Source organism: Scyliorhinus canicula, chromosome 3 (assembly GCF_902713615.1).
Source record: "Scyliorhinus canicula chromosome 3, sScyCan1.1, whole genome shotgun sequence".
In the NCBI taxonomy this organism is placed as follows: domain Eukaryota; kingdom Metazoa; phylum Chordata; class Chondrichthyes; order Carcharhiniformes; family Scyliorhinidae; genus Scyliorhinus; species Scyliorhinus canicula.
Genome location: NC_052148.1, coordinates 111,359,959 through 111,385,669, shown reverse-complemented (window position 1 = coordinate 111,385,669; position 25,711 = coordinate 111,359,959). Strand labels below are relative to the sequence as shown.

General features: G+C 44.3%; 1 protein-coding gene across 2 annotated transcripts in view; it reads left to right on the top strand.

Moving 5' to 3' along the window:
• Positions 1-282: 282 nt before the first annotated feature.
• The window catches only part of zdhhc2 (zinc finger DHHC-type palmitoyltransferase 2), a 188,960-nt gene continuing 163,531 nt past the window's right edge, over positions 283-25,711 (top strand). Inside the window, exon 1 of one of the 2 annotated variants that reach the window (XM_038791110.1) lies at positions 283-708. In XM_038791110.1, the coding sequence (XP_038647038.1) occupies positions 585-708 (124 nt within the window). In that variant the 5' untranslated portion in view covers positions 283-584. The remainder of the gene's footprint in view (positions 709-25,711) is intronic. The other variant, XM_038791111.1, reaches the window with a different exon arrangement.

The window sequence follows — 25,711 nt, the reverse complement described above, 5'->3', positions numbered from 1 at the left end:
CAAGTGGGCAACTGGATTTTTGGTAATGGGTACATTAGCGACCGCGGATCGCTGAAGCTGACAAATTTTGGATCTAATTATGGTGCAAACATTTTGGCGTTAAAGCAGAACTCAATTCATGCACATGTGGGGGTCAAACATAATGAATCACACCGCAGTAACATCTGTGATTTTGTTGTAATGGGAAAACCTGGGTATTTGACTTTAACAGCGGGTCCTGAACGATGGGTATCGTTGCCAATGTTAAAGGGGATGAATTGTCATATTTCATCCAGGATTGTTGGCTCGTTCTTCATCCGAACCCATTTAAGGGTGGTGGTTGTGATGTTATTGTATTTCTCGGCCCTTCAAAGGAGAGAAAATGTTCCCTGTGCCTGATATATTATGCTCTATATCTATTTTATTATTATAATCATTGTGTGGTGGCAGTGCCAGCTGACGGTGGTGAGTTAGCTTGCGCTGTGCAGTGTTTGTGCTTCACGTCAGAAGGTGGCGGGCCGCAGCTCTGAGTAACGCAGCAGCTCAGAGACAGCACAGCCCAGCTCAGCCGGCTCTGCCCCGCCAAAACACCCACAGGAGAGAAGATGGCGCCGTCGCGTTCCCGCACCCTCAGGAGGTGTCAGCGAGTCTTGTACTGGATCCCCGTCCTCTTCATCGGCCTCATCGCCTGCTGGTCCTACTACGCCTATGTCATCCAGCTGTGTGTGGGTAAGGCACTCAACCGGGCACCGGGGGAAGGGAGCCGGGGCCATACCGGGCTGAGTGCAGCTCCTCCTGAGGGAGGGGTAGCATTGCCACCTCTCCCCGGGGGGTCTCCAACCCCCCGGGTCTCTCTCTCTCTCCCTCTCCCCCCCCCCCCCCCCCGTTGTGTCTATGAACAGCCCCGATGGCTCCTCACCATTTATTTTTATTCGCGCGGCCGCCGCCAGCTATCCTCAAATGTGTTCTATTAACATTCAGTCAGCAAAGAACATGAAAGGAAACGTCAGAACCCCTATTAATAATACAAGGTAGCGGGGGGGGGGGGGGGGGGGGGGCAAAGAGAGCATGTCTTTTGTTGTGGAATGATTAAGTTGTTTGTGTTGCCTGACAGGTTGAGTCACTGTGATCCACACAATGTAAAGGCGCAGGTGGAAATCTCCCGTGCGTTTTTAAAAGTTGAGTTCACTGTAACCTCACCTGGACAGCCCCTTGCCGAGGAAAAGGGTTATGTCAATACGGTGGATTCGGTGCTGACATTCGAAGTTTCCAATTTGCCTTAACTATATGCCATTTTAACGGCGAATGTTTTTTTGGGTGGGGTAATAGCGTACGACTCGAGTCTGCACATTTGTATTGACATTTATTCCAAACTGCACTCTGAATTAGAGTTTGTTTCCCCCTCAATATTAGTAATATATTCATTTTATTTATAGACAAAGGAAGATACTTTAAAAATATAGATCCATCATTAGTAACAAAAATGCTGATGATCCAGGGCCGCCTAATGGTACAGGAATAAGTTCCTAGTGATTCTTTTTACCTTTAAGCAATTTCAGCTCAAGGTGGCCTGGATTGAAATGGAAAATTGGAAGGGAGAAATAAATTTGCCTCTGCCTAAAAGGTCAGTGAAACTGCATTCAGGGTGCTTCAGAGACCTTTTACCATCCTGGCACCAAACGTAACACCAAGGAAATACACTGGTCGCCATGAGATACATTAAAACGTTTTAAAGAAAATATATTTGAATTGTTTCCCATCAAGAGATGTTGTTAAATTAATTACATATCATTATTCCTTTACTTATGGCAGGCATTGGTCCAAGATATTATGTTTGTTTTATCAACATATACTGTAAAGATCTGTTTTTACCAACACTAAGTACTAATGTGTTTGTTTTGATAGAAGCAGATCCTAGGTGAAATACAACAGAAACTGTTGGAAATGTATCGGAGGTCCATCAACATCTAAGAAAAGATAGGATCATATTTTGGCTATAGATTCTTCATTGGAGCAGCTCCTTATAAAACATTTGCCTGCCTTCTCTATTTTCAGATGCTGATATCTCTTATTTATTCCCAACATTCAATGTTTTTTTTTTATTTAGAAATATGCTAGATGCTTTATCTTCATTTTTGGAAATTTAATTTCATGCCAACATACAGTACTCCAGTTCCTTTGCTTTGAAATGGCCAACTTTTAAAAATCACCTTTTTAGAATTATTAGATGTGTTTGCACATTTACAAACACACACACATAAACAAACATGCATGTATACTCAGTAGGGATGAGGATGAAGAGAAGAACCCAGAAACCACCTGCAAAATGATTGACACTCATACTTTGGGGCCTCGAGTTGCAGTTATGAAAACACTGTAGCAGCATCTTGTGTTTGAATTGAGCACTGCAGAAATGCAGTGTTATGCAGAGTAGTAAATGCAGCAGGGCCTGGAAACATTGAACATTCTGGTATTTCTTCAATCTCATTTCATAATGCATCAGTTTTGTCACTGAATAAGTAACTGTTAGACTTTATTAGCACTTAGGACAAACATAACTTTATACAGGTACTGCTTATGGTGCAATCATCTATCGAAGCAATATATTGACATAAATGGATCAAATCAAAAAAATATATATATTGCACACCTCAACAAGCAAAGTGTAGGGCACAGCATAAATTAGTAACCCTATCACCAATCTGTTCAATCTCATTTTGCATAACCGCTCCCTAAGTCATGTGACCGTGACTCACTTCAGCGTTATCCATACATTTGGAAATGAAAACAGGCACAACCTTGGGTTTAATGCATTTTTGGAGGAATTCAATAGATAGCTTATCTGTTCTTAACTTGCCAGTAAGTCAAACTATGTTGATATCCCAAATTTGGTCTCTGTTATCTCTGTCTGAGGTATACAAATAGCCATTTGGTAGTACAGAACGTAAATACTGTTGAAAGCGAGACCTTTTTTGTCAAAGCTTTTTGTCTTGTACTCATCAGGACAGTTTGCAAGAATAAAAATATCCAGGGTAACAACAAATTTATTCTAGGTGAGAAGAGAATGCTGATTGGTTGGCAAATTTGTTGTAGGTGAGAAGAGAATCCTGGTATTAATATTCTTGCAAACTGTCCTAATGAATGCAACACAGGCACAAAAAATATTTTTGATATTGCGGATATCAAAATAAAAAAAACTGCTCAAAGTAAATATATTTGGTTTAATTTTCCAAAATTCCCAAGATTCTGGAACGGTCTCAGATTGGAAAATAGCAAATGTGAATCCTCTATCCAAGAGGGAAACAGAAAGCAGCTAACTGCAGGCCAGTAAGCTTAACAAATGGTCACAGGAAAAATGGTGGAATCTATTATTAAGGAGGTGAAAGCAGAACACTTAAATCTCAATGATATCAGGCAGAGTCAGCTTGGTTTTGTGAAAAGGGAATTTGTGTTTGACTAATTTTTTAGAGTTCTTTGAGGAAATAACAAGCAACATGGATGAAGGGGAATCTGTGGATGTGCGATAATTAAATTTCCAGAAGGAATTTGACAAGGTGTCATATCAAAGGTAATGGCACAAAATAAGACCTCATGGTGTAGGGGATAACTTATTCACATATATAGGATTGGTTAACTAACAGGAAACATAAAGGAGGTATAAATGGATAATTTTTGAGGTCAGCAAGATGTGACAAGTGGAGTGCCACAGGGAGCAGTACTGAGGCCTCAACTGTTTACAATTTAGGTCAATGAGTTTGGATGAAGAGATGTAAATTTGCTGATGACACAAAGATAGGTAGGAAAGTAAATTGTGAAGAGGATTTAAGGAGCCTGAAAAGGGATATAGATAGGTTAAGTGAGTGAGCAAGAATTTGGCAGATGGATATAATAGGTGAAATTCTCCACTAGAGACTAAGTGTTGACGCTGGGAATGAATTACATGTGGTTCACGATCCCATTGGAGATGCTATGCGGGAAGCAATTCAGGACATGCTAATGTGCCAGCACTATGCTGGCGTGAATTCTGAGCAATTCCTGGTCCAGCAGGCATTCTAACCGCTGGGATCAGAGTTTGCATCAAAGAGCTTGGCAACTGGAGCTGTTTTTCAACGTTCTACTTAGCAAACACTTACTGCAGCCACCAAGATGGTTCAGAGAGGATCTACTCCCCCCCCCCCCCCCCCCCCCCCAAAAGGCTGGGTGTCCGAGGTGGACAAACAGCTCCATGCCAGTGAAGGACACCCTCTTCCCCAGGGTGAGCCAAAGACTTGAGCCTGTCCTCTTGAATACTGCCTGGGAGGTGCTGGCAGAGGCAGTCAGTGCTGATAGTTTCACCAGCAGGAGAGAGTTTTATGATCCGAAGGGTTGGGAGTCACTGGTGAGTCCTCTGCAGAGAGTCAGAGGGGGTTCCAAAGGTTGTGGTGCAGGTGTCCTCTGGTTGGGTAAGCTCTGCTGATCCCTGCTTTCTCTGCAATGGGACAGCGCTTCTGAGCAGTGCCAACACCTGATGAGCTCCTGATTGTTATTGGCCCTTGATGATTCAGCTGGGGTATGAAGGTGTCCAGAGGGGCGGCCTGGGTGGGCTCCCAGATGACCAGGGCCTTCTGCGCATTTCAACTGCACTCGGCAGTGTGAGCAGCCAGAAGCCTGTTATTAGCACCAAAGCAGTGTGTTTAAAAGACAGTCTGCAGCAATGCCAATCTGAGCCAGGCCACCCTGATCGCAGGGCGACACCCCAAGCCCATGGACTTGGCACCAGGTTACTACCTGCCAGTGCCCACAGCCTGGGCAGCCAGCCCCCAGCAAGCCCAACAGTTTTCAATGGGTTTTCAGTGTTTTTTTTAGGCTCCCGCTCCCCCTCCACAGCATAGTCTGCTTTTGTCAATACTTGCAGTAATTCATGCCGTGAGACGTCTGCCTGAGAGGAGTGGAGCATCGTGGAAGGCCGAAGCATACTGTGTCCAACCCGCAAATCACACTTAAATGAATGCAAATGTCGGTTTTGTATGCCTCCGCCAGCACGGGGCGCATACCTTGTTATTACCACCAACGAGGTACTGGAGCATGGCGCCCGAATCAGCGCCAGCGTGGACTTCAATTTCGGCCTGATGCCCAATTCTCCACCCGATTGCAGTACGCATCTGCGGCGCGGTTTGGCAGAGAATTTTACCTAATGGAGAGCGATTAAGGTGCAGAGGGATCTGGGTGTCCTGATATATGAATCACAAAATGTTAGTATGTAGGTACAGCAAGTGATTAGGAAGGTAAATTCAATGTTGCCGTTTGTTGTAAAAGAAATGGAATATAGAAATGGGAGCGTTTTGTTACAGTTGCACCGGATGATGAGACCACACCTGGAATACTGAGTAGTTCTGGTCTCCTTAATTAAGAAAGGATATAAATGTATCAGAAGCAGTTCAGAGAAGGTTCACTCAACTGATATGAGATTAGGGTGTTTTTAAAATTAATTTTATAGGATGTGGGCGTCGCTGGTTAAGCCAGCATTTATTGCCCATCCCTAATTTCCCTCAGATGGGGTGGTGAGTTACCTTCTTGAACTGCTGCAGTTTCTGAGGTGTAGGCACCTACAGTGCTGGGAGGAGAGGCAATATATTTCCAAGTCCGGGTGGTGAGTGACTTGGAGGGGATCTCCAGTTGATGGAGTTTCCAGATATCTGCTGCTCTTGTCCAACTAGATAGCAGTGGTTGTGGTTTGGAAGTTGCTGTCTAAGGAACCTTAGTGAGTTTCTGCAGTGCATCTTGTAGATAGGACACACGGCTGCCACTGTTCATCGGTGTGGAGGGTTTGAATGTTTCTGGAAGGGGTAGCAATCAAGCAGCTGCTTCTTCCTTGATGGTGTTGTGCTTCATGAGTGTTGTTGAAGTGGCACTGATCCAGGAAAGTGGAGAGTATTCCATCACACTCCTGACATGTGCCTTGTAGATGGTGGGCAGGCTTTGGGGAGACAGGAGGTGAGTTACTCACTCTAGGATTCCTAGCCTTTGACCTGCTCTGGTAACCACATTATTTATATGGCTTAGATGGTTAGTTCAGTTTCTGGTCGATGGTAACTCCCAGAATTTTGATTGGGGCGATTCAGCTTTGGCAATGCTATTGAATGTCAAGCGGTGATGGTTAGATCCTCTCTGGTTGGAGATGGTCATTGCCCGGCATTTGTGTGGCCCGAATATTACTTGTCACTGTAAGCCCAAGCCTGGATATTATCTAGGCCTTACTGCATTTGGACATGAACTGTTTCAGTATCTGAGGAGTCCTGAATGGTGCTGATCATTGTGCAGTCATCAGCGACCATCCCCATTTCTGACCTTATGATGGAAGGGGGTTCATTCATGAAGCAGCTGAAGATGGTTGGGCCTAGGACATCGGGTGATATTCTGGAGTTGAAATGATTGACCTCCAATCACAACAGCCATCTTCCTTGTGCCAAGTATGAGTCCAACCAGCGGAGAGATTTCCCCCGAATTCCCATTGTCTCCAGTGTTGCTAGGGCTCCTTGATGTCATATACGGTCAAATGCTGCCTTGATGTCAAGTGCAGTCACTCTCACCTCATAGGTAAGTGCCGCTTGATAGCTCTGTTGATGACCCCTTCCTTCACTTTTCTGATGATCGAGAGTAGACTGGAGGGGGAGTTAATTGGCCAGGTTTGATTTGTCCTGTTTCTTGTGTTCAAGACATACCTGGGCAATTTTCCACATTGATGGATAAATGCCAGTGTTGTAGCTGTACTGGAACAACTTAGTTATGGGTGAGTCAAGTGCTGGAGCATAGGTGTCCAGGCCTATTGCCAGAATATTGTCAAGGCACGTAGCATTTGCAGTATCCAGTGTCTTCAGCTTTTTCTTGATATCATGTAGAGTGAATCAAATTGACTGACAACTGACATGTGTGATGCTGGGATCTCCAGAAGAGGCCAAGATGGTTAATCCACTCTGTACTTCTGGCTGAAGATTGTTGCGAATGCTGAAGCCTTATCTTTTGCACAGATGTGCTGGGTTCCTCCTTCATTGCGGATGGGAATATTTGTGGAGCCTCCTCCCCTGTGAGGTGTTTAATTGTCCATCACCATTTATGGCTGGATGTGGCAGGACTGCAGGTCTTAGATCTGAGCCGTTGGTTGTGGAATTGCTTAGCTCTGTCTATTAATTGCAGCTCATACTATTTGTCACGTAAGTAGTCCTGTGTTGTAGCTTCACCAGGTTGACACCCCATTTTTAGGTATGCCTGCTGTTGACCCTGGCATGCTCTCCTGCACTCTTCATTGAACCAGGATTAATCCCCGTGGCTTGGTCGTAATGGTAAGGTGGGGATATGTGAGTTACAGATTGTGGCTGAGTAAAATTCTGCTGTTTCTGTTGGCCCACAGTGCCTCACAGTTGTTGAGTTGCTGGATCTGTTGGAAGTCTGTCGCATTTAGCACGGTGGTAGTGCCACACAACACGATGGAGGGTATCCTCAATGTGAAGACGGGACTTTGTCTCCACAAGGACTGTGCAGTGGTCACTCCTACCGATACTGTCATGGACAGATGCATCTGCATCAGGCAGATTGGTGAGGATGAGGCCAAATATGTTTTTCCCTCTTGTTGGTTCCCTTACCACCTGCTCCACTGCCAGTTTAGCAATTACGTCCTTTAGGACCCGGCCAGCTTGGTCTGTGGTGGTACTACCGAGCCACTTTTGGTGGTGAATATTGAAGGCCCCCACCCGGAGTATTTTCTGCACCATTGCACCCTCAATGCTTCCTCCAAGTGGTGTTCAACATCTAGGAGTACTGATTCATCAGCCGAGGGGGTAATCAGCAGGAGGTTTCCTTGTCCATGTTTGACCTGGTGCCATGAGACATCATGGGATCCAGAGTTGATGTTGAGTACTCCCAGGGCAACTCTTTCCTGACTATATACCACTGTGCCGCCACCTCTGCTGGGTCAGTCCTGCCGGTGTGACGAGACTTACCCAGAAATGGTGTCTGGGACATTATCTGTAAGGTATGATTCCGTGAATATGAATATGTCAGGCTATTGCCTGACTCATCACAATTTTGGCCCAAACCCCAGATGTTAGAAAGGAGGACTTTGCAAGGTCGACAGAGCTGGGTTTTCTGCTGTTGTTTCATTCCAGTTGAATACAATTAAGTGGTTGCTGAGCCATTTCAGAGGGCATTTGAGAGTCAACAACATTGCTGTGGGTCTGGAGTCACCTGTAGGCCAGATTCGGTAAGGATGGCAGATTTCCCCCCTAAGGGGCATTAGTGAACCAGTTGGGTTTTTACGACAATCAACAATGGTTTTGTGGTCATTAGACTTTTAATTCCAGATGTTTTATTGAGGTTTTTTTAATTCCACCATTTACGTGGTTGGATTTGAACCCGGATCCCTAAAGGATTACCCTGGATCTCTGGATTACTAGTCTGGGGACAGCACCACTGCACCATCATTTCCCATAAAACCACAGAAAATTTACAGCACAGAAGGAGACCATTCAGCCCATCTTGTCCGCACCAACCCAAGGACATCCAGATGCCCTTTCGAATCCCACCTTCCTGCACCCAGTCCATAGCCCTGTAGCTTGGAGCACTTAAGGTGCAGCTCCAGATACTTTTTACAAGAGTTTAGGATTTCTGCTCCACTACCAACTCGGATAGCGCATTCCAGACATCCACAACCCTCTGCATAAAAAAAGTTCTTCCTCATGCCCCCTCTACGACTTCTGTCATTCATTTTAAATCTATGTCCCCTAGTTCTAGAATTCTTCACCACGGGAAACAATTTTATCCTGTCCATTCTATCTCTTCCCCTCATAATTTTGCACACCACAATCAAGTCAACCCTCAGCATCTTTGTTCCAAAGAAAATAACCCCAACTTAATAAATATCTCCTCGTAGCTACACTTTTCTCGCCCTGGCAACATTCTTGCAAACCTTCTCTGCACTCTCTTCACAGCAATTACATCCATCCTGTATTGTGGCGACCAGAATTGCACACAAAACTCCAGTTGTGGCCTCACCAGTATTTTATAAAATTCCAACATTATATCCTTACTTTTATATTCTATACCTCTGCCGATGAAGATGAACATTCCATATGCCTTCTTTACAACATTGTCTACTTGAACTCCCATGTTATCTTAGGAGTAAAAAGGGCAGCAGATTGGTGCAGTGATTATCAATGCTGCCTCACGGCACCGAGGTCCCAGGTTCGATCCCGACTCTGGGTCATTGTCCGTGTGGAGTTTGCACATTCTCCCCGTGTTTGTGTGGGATTCGCCCGCACAACCCAAAAATGTGCAGGGTAGGTGGATTGGCCATGCTAAATTGCCCCTTAATTAGGCAAAAAAAATTTTTTAATCTTATGAGGAAAGATTGAACAAGCTGGGCCTGTGGCCATTGGAGTTTTAAATGAAATGAAATGAAAAATAAAAATCGTTTGTTGTCACAAGTCGGCTTCAAATGAAGTTACTGTGAAAAGCCCCTAGTCGCCACATTCCAGTGCCTGTTCGGGGAGGCTGGTACAGGAATTGAACCGTGCTGCTGGCCTGCCTTGGTCTGCTTTAAAAACCAGCAATTTAGCCTTGTGTGCTAAATCAGCCCCTAAAGAACGAGACATGATCTTACTGAAACATATAAGATTCTGAGGGAACTTCACAGGGTAGATTCTTCCACATGTGGAAGGGACTAGAACTAGGGGACATAGCTTTTTTTTAAAAAGGGGTTTCGCATTTAAGATGGAGATTGGGAGAATTTTTTTATCTCAGAGGGTTTGTGTGTCTTTGGAACTCTCTTGCCCAGAGCGGAGTGGAAACAGGGTCATTGAATATTTTCAAGGCAGAGTTACGTAGATGTTGACGAGGTAAAGTTGCCATCGTCCCAGATGACCATAGGCTGCTTTCCTCTTTGAGAGGGAGAGCTGACTGGTGGTGATTTAACCTGAAGATCACCACATCTCAGGTGAGGGGCAAGGTTGAGAAGGTGGGTCTTCATGAATAATATCTTGATTCTTGACTAACAAGGGAGTGAAAGCGGTTGGCTGATTTGAGGTCACAATCAGATCAGTTGTGATCTTATTGAATGGCAGGACAGGCTGGAGGGACCATAGGGCCTCCTGCTACAGATTCATATGTTTGCAACTGTTTGATCCATTATTTAGAAGAGAATTTGACATCAGATAATATGGTCGTGATCTATTACTTCTAAGTCAATCCTTCAATTGATATCTGGCAGATGAGAAGTGCCACATGACCAGTCACCATGAGTTACGGCAAGCTGAATGATAAAAAGACTTCACAGATTATAATTTTGCAAAACATAAGGCTGTATGCTCCAGAGAATAATTAGGATGGCTGTCAGTTGCAACCTGGATCAAAACATTAATCCAGAAAATCTATTATATCCTAATCCGTAGCTTGCAGGCAATTCTTTCATACAAATGACCATTTTTTATTTTCTTAATAGATCTCAAGTGACATTGCGCCAAGTAACCTGTGGCCAAGAGCAGTGTGTGGTATTTAGTTGAGCATTTGAAGCTACTGCTCCATATAAACAAATTTAGGTTATTGCAGCTGTTTGTATGATAAGAACAGTCAAACCTGTTCTGTCGTTCAATTGACCATAGCTGACCTGTACCGTAACTCATTTTGCTTATCTTGATCCATATCCCTTAATACCCCAGCCTAAAATAATCTCAATTTTGAAATTTTCAGTTGGCCTAATTCCCAACAGCTTTTTCAAAGGTGAGAGTTCCAGATTTCCATTACAGTTTGTGTGGAGAAGTAGTGCTTTCTGGTATCATCCTTGAGTGGTTGACTTTTAATGTGGAGGTTGTAGGCCCATTGTTCTGGCCTCTAGCGCCAGAGGAAGTAGTTTATCACCATCAATATTTTCAAATTCTTAAATCATCCTTTTTTAAAATAATATGTTTATTCAGACATTTCAATCCTAACATACAGAATATCAAAAAAATGTATACAATTTTTACAAAACTCCCCACAATCCGGCCCCACCGAACCCGGATTTACCCAGAACACCCCCGCCACCCGCCCATACTCCTCTAACACTCCCCCTAATTGCTGACGACAACCAGGTCTTTAAAGAAGGTAATGAACGACAGCCATCCAGAGTAAAACCCCTCCTTCAATCCCCTTACGGCGAACTTGATTTTTTCAAAATGCACGAATTCCGATCAATCCCACAACCATACCAAAATCTTAGGCAGCATCAATGCCCTCCATCCGAGCAAGACTCGCCTCTGGGCTATTAGAGAGGCGAACATCAAGACATCAACCTTCTTTCCCTTCTGCAGCTAATCCAGCACTCAAATGATTGCCACCATTGGGCACAGTTCCACTCTAATTCCCCAAATTTCTGACATTGTTTCAAAGAAGGAAACCCAGGATGTAAACAGCCAATCCACAAATCCTGCACATCTTTGGACTCTGGGAGGAAACCGGGGCATCCGGAGGAAACCCACGCAGTCATGGGGACAACGTGCAAACCTCACACAGACAGGCACTCCATGTCGGAACGGATCCCTGGCGCTGTGAGGAGATGATGCTAACCACTGTGCCGCCGTGCTGCCCCACTTGGGGATACTTGTGTACGAATCACAGAAAGCTACCACAAAGGTGCAGCAGATAATCAGGAAGGCTAATGGAATGTAGGCCCTTATTTCAAAGAGGTTGGAGTATAAGAGTAGGAAAGTCTTGCTGCAACTATACAAGGTATTAGTGAGACCACATCTGCAATACTCTGAGCAGTTTGGTCACCATATTTAAAGAAAGATCTTGGGAATAATTCAGTGAACTCAAATTAAAGCCTGCTGAATGGCTACAGCGCTGAGAAACATCTCTATCCAATGGCACTTTGCTGTTTTTGTGGGCCTCGGGGAGATTCTCCCCGCCTCATAAGGGAAAAAGGCTCCTGCAGATCGGGGTGCCATTTTGTCCAGCAGCCCCAATCCCCCATCCCCTTTCAGGCTCTCGCTCCCGGGAAACCCCTATACTCTCCCTCCAAGTGGCAAGGCTCTCCCCCCCCCTCCCCCCCCCCCCCCCCCCCCCCTCCCCCGGGGTCCGACCACTGGCTGTGCCAACATGTCACCTGGGCACTCTGGCTCTGCCAGCCTTGCACTAGGTCCTGCCCTGTCCCCAACCACGCAAGGATATCCAATGGCCTGGAAGACCCTCCCGCACCCGCCCAGGTGCCGTTATGACTGGTTCATGTTTGTGTAGACCAGTACGAAACTGGTCTAGGGAGAGTCTAGGACCCGACAACATAGTCTCAGTATAAAGGGGCGCCAATTTAAGACTGAGATGAGGAGGAATTGCTTCTGTGAGAGGGATGGGAGTCTTTGGACCTCCTTGTCACAGAGAGCTGTGGGGGCAGAGTCCTTGTTTATATTTAAGGCTGAGTTAGATAGATTCCTGATCAATAAGGGAATCAAGGGTAACCTGGAAGGGCAGGGAGGTGCATGTGAGGAATGTCAGATCAGCCATGATCCTATTAAATAACGGAGCAGGCTCGAGGGCCGAGAGCCTACTCCTGTTCCTATTTCTTAAGGTCCTATGGACTAAACACCACAGTTTCCTACTTTCCTATTTTCTTAACCAGCTTCTCTATTCTCCAACACAATTCCTGAACCCATACAGATTTTGAAGCATCGTGAGAAAAACTATCTGCAATATTCTGACTGATTTCTTTTAAAATCCTAGGATAGAAACCATCAGGTACTGGTAGTAAAATCTAGTCAGTTCCTTTTTTTTTTCTTTTTAGTTTCTTCTGATTCTCTACTTTGAATCCTGATACTAAGCAATTATTAAGAAAGTTGTTTATTTCTTTATTTCCAATAAAACTATAAACTGATTCTGTTTTTAAAGAATCTCTTAGACTCCCTCCTTTAATATACTCGTAAAAATAGTCCACTCCAGTACCTATATACTGCTTTCTTCCTCCTCCATAACTTTGCCTGCCTCTGCCCCTGCCTTTAATCAATCTTGAAGCTTGACTTCAAAACTTCTCTGAGACACTGCCTGAGCCCAAATACAACTCTTTCAAAATGCTGACGCTCACATCTGAAACTCCTCAATAGAGGTACACCTACTGCGCCATTCCCGTCATCCCAGTGCTGGCCTAGCACCATTTATTTCCCTTGCATGTTTACTTGAGAATTCTCATGCTTGCTGCAAAATCACATCCTCCCTCCACCCCCCCCCCCCCCCCCCCCCGTCCCCACAACCTATCATCTCTCCAATCTCCTCCAGCAATGGGCTTTTCCTTAGCCCCGCTGCCGCCACTTGCATTGTTGGTTTCAGGAACAGCCGGGTTCCTTGGAGCTTTCACTTTCAACAACCTCTTGAAAATCCCTTGGCTGTGACCATGCTTTCAGTTCACCCACCTTAACTTATTCTGTCTTCTCTTCTGCTCAGCTTCCACTGATTGTAAAGAGTTCTGTGATATCTTGCACCAGGTCAGGAGTGCAGTCAAACAGAAGCTGGAGTATCAATCCAGCTTCTGAGCTATAAAATGTGCCTACAGTACAGAACTGTTTCTATTTTGCAAAGTGCAGTCCAGAGAACTCAAAAGTTAGCTGGTGTGGGAATTGGGGAAAATGTCACCATGGTGCAGTACGTGTGTTTGGAAGAAAAGGTAGGCCATATCAAAGACTTTCTACCGTCTACTTGGGATATCATTTACTCCAAAACATCAAGGAAGTTGTCAGGTGGGATCTTCCTTCTCTGAAACTATTGGTTACAAGGTTATTTTACAAGTAATATTCCAGTTCACTTTTGGTAGTCTATCATTTTCAATTTTTTCAAATTCATCCGTTAACATGATTCTGAAGCTTCTAAACCATTTTAACAATATTTATTTTATAATTTACATCTTTGTACATGAAGTTAATGTTTAAATGTTATGATTTATTTGCAAGAGTTAAATTTGGCATATTTGAAGTATATATATTAGTGTATTCTTTATATTTTAATTCAGTTGTAGGATGTGGGCTTCGCTGGCTAGGCCAGCATTTATTGCCCATCACTAATTGCCCTTGAGAAAGTGATGATGAACTGCCTTCCAACCGCTACAGTCCCTGAGGTGTAGGTGCACCTACTGTGCTGTTAGGGAGGAGTTTCTGGATTTCAACCCAATGACCATGAAGGAACAGCAATATATTTCCAAGCCAGGATAGTGAGTGACCTGGAGGGGAAATTCAAGGGTGACATTCCTACTTGTCTGCTGTCCTTCTAGAAGGTAGTAGTTGGGGGTTTCAAAGGTGCATAAGGAGTGCATAAGGTGCAGGTGTGTTCCTGCAGTGCATCTTTTAGATGGTACACACTGCTGCTACTGTGTGTCAGTGGTGGAGGGGTGCCAATCAAGCGGGCTGCTTTGTCCTGGATGATGTTGAGCTTCTTGTGTGTTGTTGGAGCTGCACTCATCCAGGCAAGTGGACAGTATTTGTCGCACAAGTAAAGGAGGGCACATTATGTATGTTCCTGATACCGGCCTCCTGTAGTATCACCGATTTAATATGCTGAACGTATTTTAGCTTCTTGTTATTTTGTAAAGATTTAAAAAATAAATTTGCTTCATAGTAATGAAGTTTTGTTCTGGCACCGAATTTTATGGAATTCAGTACTGCGCAATAAAGTGGTTACTTGACACAAGTTGCTATGGTTACAGCTAGTGCTGAGTTTAACTACACAGCTGAAAAATGTTCATTAAGTTGCATTGATTGGCAGACTTGCAATTCTGAACAATTCTTACAAACCGGCAACAAATTCTGTATCACATTGTCTCCAGTAAGCCCTCACTTTCTCTTGGTTTGGTCGTTTCTCCTCGTGCGGACCCACTCCAAGGTATGCAGGTTTGCGTGTAGATGGCCTCTGACAGGTTTAGCCATTCATTGCGATCTCTGCATCAAACACACCCAAGTGCTGCTTTCCTTTGCTAAAATTGGTCACTCTTCCATGATCATTGTGGAATGCAATGAATGCTTTTCTCCCCTACCAACTGAATACTTAAACCCTTCTCTCCTAGCACACTTCACCTTGACTCCAACAACTGTGAAGAACGTATGGACTTCTTTCTCACTAAGATCTGGAAATTCCTCCCTAAATCTCAGTACCTTTCCTCCTAGATTTCTTCCTTTGATGCCCTTATCAAAACCTAACTCTTTAACAATGCTATTAATAACCTATCCTCATAATTCCTTCTTTGACTCTGTCAATTTTCGTCTGATTATGCTCCTAAATGTAGTGCCTTGTGATGTAATCCTATGTTAAAGGTACTATATAAATGCAAATTGTTGTATATATGATAGCCACCATATGGCATTGTATGACACATATATATTGTAGAGAGATGAACGTATATTGCAGTTTAAGCAAAAAAATTTAAATCAATCTTAATTACCAGGATACTATGGTATGTTTTAAAACAAAACAAATAGTAAACCATTCTGTAATAATACCTTCAGTCCAACTATTAAGATTGCAAAAATACAATTTGACTCCTTACGTAATAACCTAGCTAATGTTATGATAGCCCAATGGAAAAAAGAAATGGAAAATAACATTCAGCTCTACACACATCTAACAATATATAGTAATAATCTTTATTGTCACAAGTAGGCTTATATTAACAATGCAATGAAGTTACTGTGAAAAGTCCCTAGTCACCACATTCCAGCACCTGTTTGGGTACACAGAGGGAGAATTCAGAATGTCCAAATTACCTAACAGCATGTCTTTCGGGACTTGTGGGAGGAAACTGGAGCACCTGGAGGAAACCCACGCAGACACGGGGAGAATGTGAAGACTCACACAAGACAGTAATCCAAGCCGGGAATTGAACCTGGGACCCTGGAGCTGTGAAGCAACAGTGCACCCGTTGTGCTATGTGCTGCCCATATGTATATATACATAGGGCCGAATTTAACAGACACATTTCTAAGTTCATTTAGAGGTCATAGAGGTTTACAGCATGGAAACAGGCCCTTCAGCCCAACTTATCTGTGCTGCCCAGTTTCTATCACTACGCTAGTCCCAATTGCCCACATTTGGCCCATATCCTTCTATACCCATCTTACCTGTATAACTGTCTAAATGCTTTTTAAAAGACAACATTGTACCTGCCTCTACTACTGCCTCTGGCAGCTCGTTCCAGACACTCACCACCCTCTGTGTGAAAACATTGCCCTTTGGACGCCTTTGTATCTCTCCTCTCTCACCTTAAACCTATGCCCTCTAGTTTTCGTAACAGCCTCCCCGAACAGGCGCCGGAATGTGGCGACTAGGGGCTTTTCACAGTAACTTCATTGAAGTCTACTCGTGACAATAAACGATTTTCATTTCATTTTCATTTAGACTCCTCTACCTTTGGGAAAATGTGTTGACTATCTACCTTATCTATGCCCCTCATTATTTTGCCGACCATTCTAAGATCACCCCAGAGCCTCCTATGCTCCATGGAAAAAAGTCACAGTCTATCCAGCCTCTCCTTATAAGTCAAATCATCAAGTCCCGGTAACATCCTAGTAAATCTTTTCTGCACTCTTTCTAGTTTAATAATATCCTTTCTATAATAGGCTGACCAGAACTGTACACACTATTCCAAGTGCGGCCTTACTAATGTCTTGAACAACTTCAGCAAGACGTCTCAACTCCTGTATTCAATGTTCTGGCGAATTAAACCAACAAGGGGCTGATTTAGCTCACTGGGCTAAATCACTGGCTTTTAAAGCAGGCCAGCAGCACGGTTCGATTCCCGTATCAGCCTCCCCGGACAGGCACAGGAATGTGGCGACTAGGGGCTTTTCACAGTAACTTCATTGAAGCCTACTCGTGACAATAAGCGATTTTCATATTTTCATTTTCACATGCCAAATGCATTCTTCATCACCCTGTCCACCTTTGACTCCACTTTTAAGAAGCTATGAACCTAGATCTCCTAGATCTCTTTGTTCTGTAACTTTCCCCAACTCCCTTCCATTAACTGAGTAGGTCTTGGCCTGATTCGAGCTACCGAAATGCATCACCTAACATTTATCTAAATTAAACTCCCATCTGCCTTTCATTGGCCCAATTGATCAAGATCCCGTTGCAATCCTAGATAACCTTTTTCACTGTCCATTGCCCATTATGCAACCAATCTTGGTGTCATCTGAAAACTTACTAACCATGTCACCTAAATTCTCATCCAAATTATTAATATAAATAATAAATAACAGTGGACCCAGCACTGATCCCTGACGCACACCGCTGGTCACAGGCCTCCAGTTTTAAAAAACAACCCTCCACAACCAGCCTTTGGCTTCGGTCACCAAGCTAATTTTATATCCAATTGGCTACCTCACCCGGGATTCTGTGAGATTTAACCTTATGCAACAACCTACCATTCGGTACCTTGTCAAAGGCCTTGCTAAAGTCCATGTAGACAACGTCGACTTTACTGCCTTCATCTATATTCTTGGTTATCCCTTCAAAAAACTCAATCAAATTCGTGAGACATGCCTCTCGATCCTGTCTCTCAAAATACCTTCTAACAATTTACCGACCACAGACGTTAGGCTCACCGGCCTGTAGTTCCCAGGCTTTTCCCTACAGCCCTTTTTAAACAAAGGCACAACATTTGCTCCCTCCAATCTTCAGGCACCTCGCCTATGGATGTCGACGATTCAAATATCTCTGCTAGGGGTCCGCAATTTCCTTCCTAGCCTTGCACAACATCCTGGGATACATCTCATTAGGTCCCGGGGATTTATCTACCTTGATCCGCTTTAAGTCTTCCAGCACCTCTTCTCTGTAATATGTACACTCCTCAAGACATCACTATTTATTTCCTCAAGTTCCCTAACATCCTTGCCTTTCTCAACTGTAAATACTAATGAGAAATATTCATTTAGGATCTCACCCATCTCTTGTAGATTCACACACAGATGACCTTGTAGATTCTTAAAAGGCCCTACTCTCTCCCTCGCTACTATTTTGCCCTTTATGTATTTGTAGAAGCTTTTTGGATTCTCCTTTGCCTTATCTGCCAAAGCAATCTCGTGTCCCCTTTTTGCCCTCCTGATTTCTCTCTTAACTCTACTCCGACAACCTCTACACTCTTCAAGGGATCCATTTCATCCCAGTTGCCTATGTCATATGCCTCCTTCTTCTTTTGACCAGGGCCTCAATATCCCGAGTAATCCAGCGATCCCTACTTCTACCAGCCTTGCCTTTCACTCTAAAAGCAATGTGCTTACCCTGAACCCTGGTTAACACACTTTGAAAGCCTCCCACTTACCATCCATCCCTTTAGAAAGTTCCTGGGCTGGATTCTCCGCAGCCTGACGCCGAAATCACGGCAGGCATCAGGGTGGAGAATCCAGCTTGATGCCATAATTGGGCCGCACGCTGGTTCGGCGATTCTCCGGGCACCGAAAATCGACGTCACCGGGGAGTACGCGGCGCCTCCGGGGGCCATTGCCAGAGACCTGCTCAGTAATCTTCCGCTCTTGACCAGCCGAGTTCCCGACGGCGTAGAACTAACCTGCTATTGCCGGTTAGGATACTCACGTGGCGGCTGCAGTCTCAGTCCATGGTCGCCCTGGTCGGGGATTTAATGTGCGGGGTTTGAGGGTCGGGCGTGTGGCCGATCAGGAGGTCTCTTTCTTCGGTCTGGCTCTGCGGTCTGAGTCCGCCATGGAGCACAGCGCTGCCGCTAGAAGCCGCCACCGTGCGCGTGCGCGGCCTCTGACTTGGAAGTGCAGGGGCCTGTATCTGCAGTAAAAGCTGCGAGATTCACTCCGGGTCCCTGCTAGCCTCCTGCAAGGCTATGAATTCATTTAACGTTTTTGCAGGAATCTCAGGAGTAAAACTCCCCCGTTTTTACAGCAGCGTAGGGACATAGTCCCAAAAAACAAAGGATCCAGCCCCCTGTCCAATACCATCAAAATTGGCCTTGCTCCAATTTAAAATTTAAATTTTTGGGCCAGACCTATCATTCTCCATAGCTATCTTAAAATTAATGAAATTATGGTCACTAGTCCCAAAGTGATCCCTCACTAACACTTCTATCACCTGCCCTTCCTTATTTCCCAAGAGAAGGTCATGTTTTGCCCCCACTCTAGTAACCACCATACTAAATGAGAAATGCCTCCTGAATGCACTCAACACATTTCTCTTCATCCAAGTCCCAATGCTATGGCTGTCCCAATCAATATTGGGAAAGTTAAAGTCCCCAACTATTACCACCCTATTTTCCTTGCAGCTATTTGCAATCTGAAATGAAATGAAATGAAAATCGCTTATTGTCACAAGTAGGCTTCAAATGAAGTTACTCTGAAAAGCCTCTAGTCGCCACATTCCGGCGCCTGTTCAGGGAGGCCGGTACAGGAATTGAACCGTGCTGCTGGCCTGCCTTGGTCGGCTTTCAAAGCCAGCAATTTAACTCTGTGCTAAACCATCCCCTCCTTGCATATCTCCTTCCATATTTGCTGCTCAATTTCCCGCTGACTATTTGGGGGCCTGTAATACAATCCTATCAAAGTGATCTCTCCCTTCTTATTTTTCACAGTAAGAAGTCTTACAACACCAGGTTAAAGTCCAACAGGTTTGTTTCAAACACGAGCTTTCGGAGCACGGCTCCTTCATTCACCTGAAGAAGGAGCCGTGCTCCGAAAGCTCGTGTTTGAAACAAACCTGTTGGACTTTAACCTGGTGTTGTAAGACTTCTTACTGTGCTCACCCCAGTCCAACGCCGGCATCTCCACATCATTCTTATTTTTCACCCATATAGACTTAGTGGGTGAACCCTCGGATATATCCTCTCTCAGTACTGCCGTGATATTCTGCCTAATCAAAAACGCAACTCCCCCTCCTCTCATATCTCCTGTTCCATCTTTCCAACAGCATCTGTTCTGTGGAACATTGAGCTGCCAATCCTGCCCCTCCCTTAGCTATGTTTCAGTAATAGCTATAATGGGCAGCATGGTAGCATTGTGGATAGCCCAATTGCTTCACAGCTCCAGGGTCCCAGGTTCGATTCCAGCTTAGGTCACCGTCTGTGCGGAGTCTGCACATCCTCCCCGTGTGTGCGTGGGTTTCTTCCGGGTGCTCCGGTTTCCTCCCACAGTCCAAAGATGTGCAGGTTAGGTAGATTGGCCATGATAAATTGCCCTTAGTGTCCAAAATTGCCGTTAGTGTTGGGTGGGGTTACTGGGTTATGGGGATAGGGTGGAGGTGTTGACCTCGGGTAGGGTGCTCTTTCCAATAGCCAGTGCAGACTCAATGGGCCGAGTGGCCTCCTTCTACACTGTAAATTCTATGATAAATAATACCTCAGTCCCATGTATCCATTCATGCCCTGAGTTCATCTGCCTTCCACGTCAGACCTCTTGAAATAAATGCAGTTTAATCTAGACTTCCCATGCTCTCTGTCCTGCTTTCTCAGACCATCTGTCCAGTCATGTTTTGTACAGTCTCCCTGTGTTTTATTTCTCTGAGCCTTACTGGACCCATACACTGAGTTCTCCACAGTCTCTGTACTCTGCACTGTGGCTCTTTTCGATTTTTGACCGTCACCTTTCTCCACTTTGCTTCCCCCTTCCCCTCCCCCCACATCTACAGTTCATCCTCTGATGTTAGTTTCCCTGCTGTTTGACCTTTCACATCTTTTGTCCTTTCTGGGGACTGCCATTAGCACTCTTTCCACTTGGTATCTGTGGCCATTATCACCCCGGTTTCCCTGGGTTTCTGTGGCTATGACTCATCTTTCATTCTCACTCCACAGTATAAATATTTCCCACTTTCTCTGTCTGATAGCTTTGACAGAGTCATCGAACTTGAAACGTTAGCTCTTTTCTCTCCCTACAGATGCTGCCAGACCTGCTGAGATTTTCCAGCATTTTCTCTTTCATTCCTGACTCTCTAAATTCATCTTGTCGGACCTCATTGTGTACCCGAACAGGTGCCAGAATGTGGCGACGGGGAGCTTTTCACAGTAACTTCATTTCAGTATTAATGTAAGCCTACTTGTGACAATAATAACGATTATTATCATGTTTTTTACCTATATCGTTGGTGCCAATATGCGCCACGATAGCTCTGAGGCATCCTTGACCCTTGTAGTGGGTCTTTCAGGGGTTTCCTGCCAGCTGTGCTGGCAAGTTCCCCACCACTATCAAACAACACTTAGTCACTTTTCTGGGCCCTGGGGAGTTTCTCACCAGTTTAGCCCACACTTAGAATTTTTTTAGCACTGGCAAGCTGAACTCCGAGATCGGGCCACCATTTTGAAAGGGTGCCATGATTTCTAAGTGAGTATGTTGGTCCCCCCACCCATGGACAATATCACCTCCCACACACATGGGCACTACCGCACACACATCCCCAAGTAAGGACTTCCTGCTGTAGGGTCCCTTTGGGGTCTCCCCCCCCCTTCAGAGCCCCCACGCCGCCTGCCAGGGCCCCCACCTGTCACCCCCCAACCTCCCAGAGGCCCCGATTTACCTGCCATGCACACCTCCACACTTCAGACCCCCCCCTTCCACCCTCCTTTCATGGGCATGGCCCCCCTCCGGCCCTGAAACTGCAGTGCCACAGTGGCACCTGGGCATCCTCGCACTTCCCCCAGTGTGACAGTGCCAAGGTACCACCTGGGCAGTGCCAAGGTGCCCACATTCCAGGAGGAGAGCCAGGGACCCTGCACTGTCCTTGAGCACCCAGGGGCCTCCGATGGACTGGAAACCCCCCCCCCCCCCCCCCCCCCCCCGAGTTTTGTCCCGTCTGGTCCACATTTGTGTGGACCAGGACTGAATGGCGCCTGGCTGCAGCCTCACTGGGGAGGCTGGTAGATCCCTGGAGGCCAGTAGATCCTGGGTAAGCTTGCCTAAGTAGGTTTAAACCGTACTTAGGTGTGCGCATTTTGGTCACGCCCCTTTTGGGTTGGATTCTGATTCAGATGCCTCACAGGCCATGGGTATATCCTGCGAAGCATGAAGATGGTTGGGAAGCCTGCAGGAGGCTTTTCCTGTATCTATAGACCACACTGCGCTCTCGTCCGAGTGCAATGCAGCCGGTAGATAAAATTCTAATAATGTAGATTATACAACCAAGAATCCGGAGTGGGCCATTAAGCCGCTGAAGCCTGCTCTGCCATTCAATGGCTGGTCTGACAGTAACCCCAAATCTTCATCCCACCTATCGCCAATAACCTATCACCCCATTGCTTACCAAGAAACCATCCTACTCTGCCTTAAAAATATTCAAAAACTCTTTCACCACCTTTTCAGATAGAGAGTTCCAAAGACTCACAACACTCTGAGTGGAAAATTTTCGCGTCGTCTCCGTTTTAAATGGGCAACCTCTTATTTTTAAACAGTGAACCCTAGTTCTAGATTCTCCCATGATTCTCCCACAAAAGGAAACACCCTCTCCTAATCCACTCTGGCAAGATCCCTCACAAACCTATATGTCTCAATCAAGTCACTTCTTACTCTTCTAAACTCCAGCAGAGTTCTGTCTATCCAGCCTCTCCTCATAAGCCAACAAAACAATTCCTGGTATTAAGCTGGTAAACCTTCTATGAACTGCTTCCAACACATTTGCATCCTTCCTTAAACAGGACGACCAATACTGTACACAGTACTCCAATGTGCTCGCAATAGTGCTCTGTACTCATAACCTCCATATTTTTGTATTCAATTTCCCTTGCAATAAATGATAACATTCTATTAGCTTTCCTAATTACTTGCTGTACCTGCACACTAGCCTTTTATGATTCATGCACTAGGACTTCCCGATCCCTCTGCATCTCAGAGCTCTGCAAACTCTCACCATTTGGATAATATGCTTCTTTTTTATGCTTCCTGCCAATATGGTCAATTTCACATTTGCCCACATTATACTTCATTTGCCTGATCTTTGCCCAACCTACTTTTCTACTTACCTTTGTGTCATTGGCAAATTTTGCAACCATCCCTTCAATCCTTTCATCCAAGTCATTTATATAAATTATAAACAGTTGAGGTCCCAGCACTGATCCATGTGACATAGCAGTCGTTACATCTTGCCAACCTAAAAAAGACCCATTTATGCCCACTTTCTGCTTTCTGCGAGCTAGACAATCTTCTATCCATGCTAATATGTTACCCCCACAATAAGCTTTATCAAATGCTTTCTGGGGATTTAAGTACAGTACATACACCAGTTCCACTTTATCCACAGCACATGTTACTTCCTCAAAGAACTAGAACATAGAACATAGAACAGTACAGCACAGAACAGGCCCTTCAGCCCTCAATGTTGTGCCGAGCCATGATCACCCTACTCAAACCCACGTATCCACCCTATACCCGTAACCCAACAACCCCCCCCCCCTTAACCTTACTTTTTATTAGGACACTACGGGCAATTTTAGCATGGCCAATCCACCTAACCCGCACATCTTTGGACTGTGGGAGGAAACCGGAGCACCCGGAGGAAACCCACGCACACAGGGGGAGGACGTGCAGACTCCACACAGACAGTGACCCAGCCGGGAATCGAACCTGGGACCCTGGAGCTGTGAAGCATTTATGCTAACCACCATGCTACCCTGCTGCCCTTCAAAACTCTGAGCTGAAGCTGCTCGAACTTCAAACATGTGTATGAAATATAAAAAATGGCAAACAGGTGTTGAAATAGAGGGTGCAATAAAATGTGACGTGATTTTCAAACACCATTAAACTAATGAAATATTAAATCTGAAGAACGTTGGGAATTGTGTAGCTGTAACATAGATTTGTTTTCCAACTCTAGGACTGAATTTTAAATTCAGTCTTGAATGATGCATGAAACAGTGGACTTTCGTTAGCAATATTTACTACAGTTTGGATTGTTTTTTAGATTCTTATTCAAAATAAAGAGAGAATGTAAGTAATGGTCTGTAACAGTCTTGCATTTCCTTTCCACTAGTTGCTGAGCAACATTGGCAGTTGCCATGGAGTTATTTCTAGACCAGATCATAATAATCCAGCTGATGGAAATACTGCAGCTACGATGTGAACATAAAGAGACATAGATACAGGCATGGGTGGAATCACATGTCTGTTTTATTAATTTTTATTGACTTTGTTTTCTTTTAAAATAAATGCCTGAAGGGCTGGTTAGGCATGAGTCTAAAATGGAGCATTGTAAGAAATACAAAACAGCATAAATTTTATACAATTGCTTAGGGTGCACTTGAAGTATTATTTTTTAATAATATCCACACTTCTACTTGTAGTATCCCCTCTGTCACGTGATCTTTTAATTCTTCATGTTAAACATCCTTTACACAGTACCTAGCATTATCATACCACAAGCGGTGTTTCTGCATCAAAAGAATCAGACTCTAAATGTGAAATGTTATGAACGGTGTTTTTAAAAAAAAAATACACATCAAACAACAAAAAAAATCAGAGAATGAATGATCAAAAAGAAAATTAACTTCCCAGCTTGATTCCATTTTGTAATATTACCCAACCTTACATTTTAATTTGGTTGGATGTATGTTTTTTAACTCCTATTTGTGTTGCGTATAGCTGAGCTGGACATTCGAGGCTTAATACAGGTTTAAGTCACCATCACAAGCTACTTCTGTTTATTGGATTAATATACTTCAATTTAAATTAAGCCACAGAGTCGTCAAATTGTTATTTGTTGCAGTAGCAAAGCTAAGGAAGTTCTGAATATTTCAAAACACTTGTACAACGTGAAAATGAAAACTTAATTAAATGCTCGCCACAAATGTAGTTTTATATGTGCTGAAACGTCGATAAGAAGCTTGCTATGTTGCAAGAATGTTAATAGTTCCTTAAAACTTTGAAATATTGTATGAAAGTCCATATAATTATGACAACAGATTTACTGATGAATATAATTAATCATTCTATCATAGTATTCATCAACTCACACTAGCACTTGTTCTTAATTTGTAAAGGAACCAGTTAGAAGATTGGGAGTAGGGTCATAACAGAGACAGAAATTTCTGTCTACCAAGCTGTCCGAGGTGCTACAGTGCTGATGGAATTTCCATGCAGTGGCTGTAACAAGGCTTGGTTCTTTCTCTGTCTTTTACCATATCCAAAATATGACTCTTCAGAGGGATACCAACAATAGACCATAACCTAACCATTCTGCCAAAATTCTATTCTAATGCTCATCAAGGTGAAGAATATTAGTGTTGATATTTTCATCATGCACTAATTTCCAGGGTCAGTTCGGCTATAAAGAAATGAAATAGAGATCTTCAGGTCCTAGAAACACCCCTAAAGCAATTTGTGGGCAATTACTCACTCTGATGCAAAGTGACTGTGGTTATGTAAGCACGGGAGCCATTTTGTGCACAAATCCCACAAATTGCAATGACATTGTTGTGTTATGCTGCTTCGTGTAGCATAAGCTGCTTCCTTGATGCATGCTTTGACAAAGGAAGCTCCAGACTATGAAATGTGTTCAACTTGTTTATTGAACTATTAACGCAGTTCTTAAATGAGTTTGACTCTCTGCTAATCTAATTGCAGTAACTCAGTCTATCTTTACCAGCCTGCTCTAAGCCACATGCTGGGAGTGATGCTGTTGATCAACCTTGATGTACTCTCTAGATGTCTGTCTGTGGAAAGAGGCAGAGCATGTGTGTCCTGTCCTTTTATATGGGTTGTGAAGTGCCCCTTATGGTAATGCCCCTCTGGGTATCCTGATTACCCATTGGTTGTGT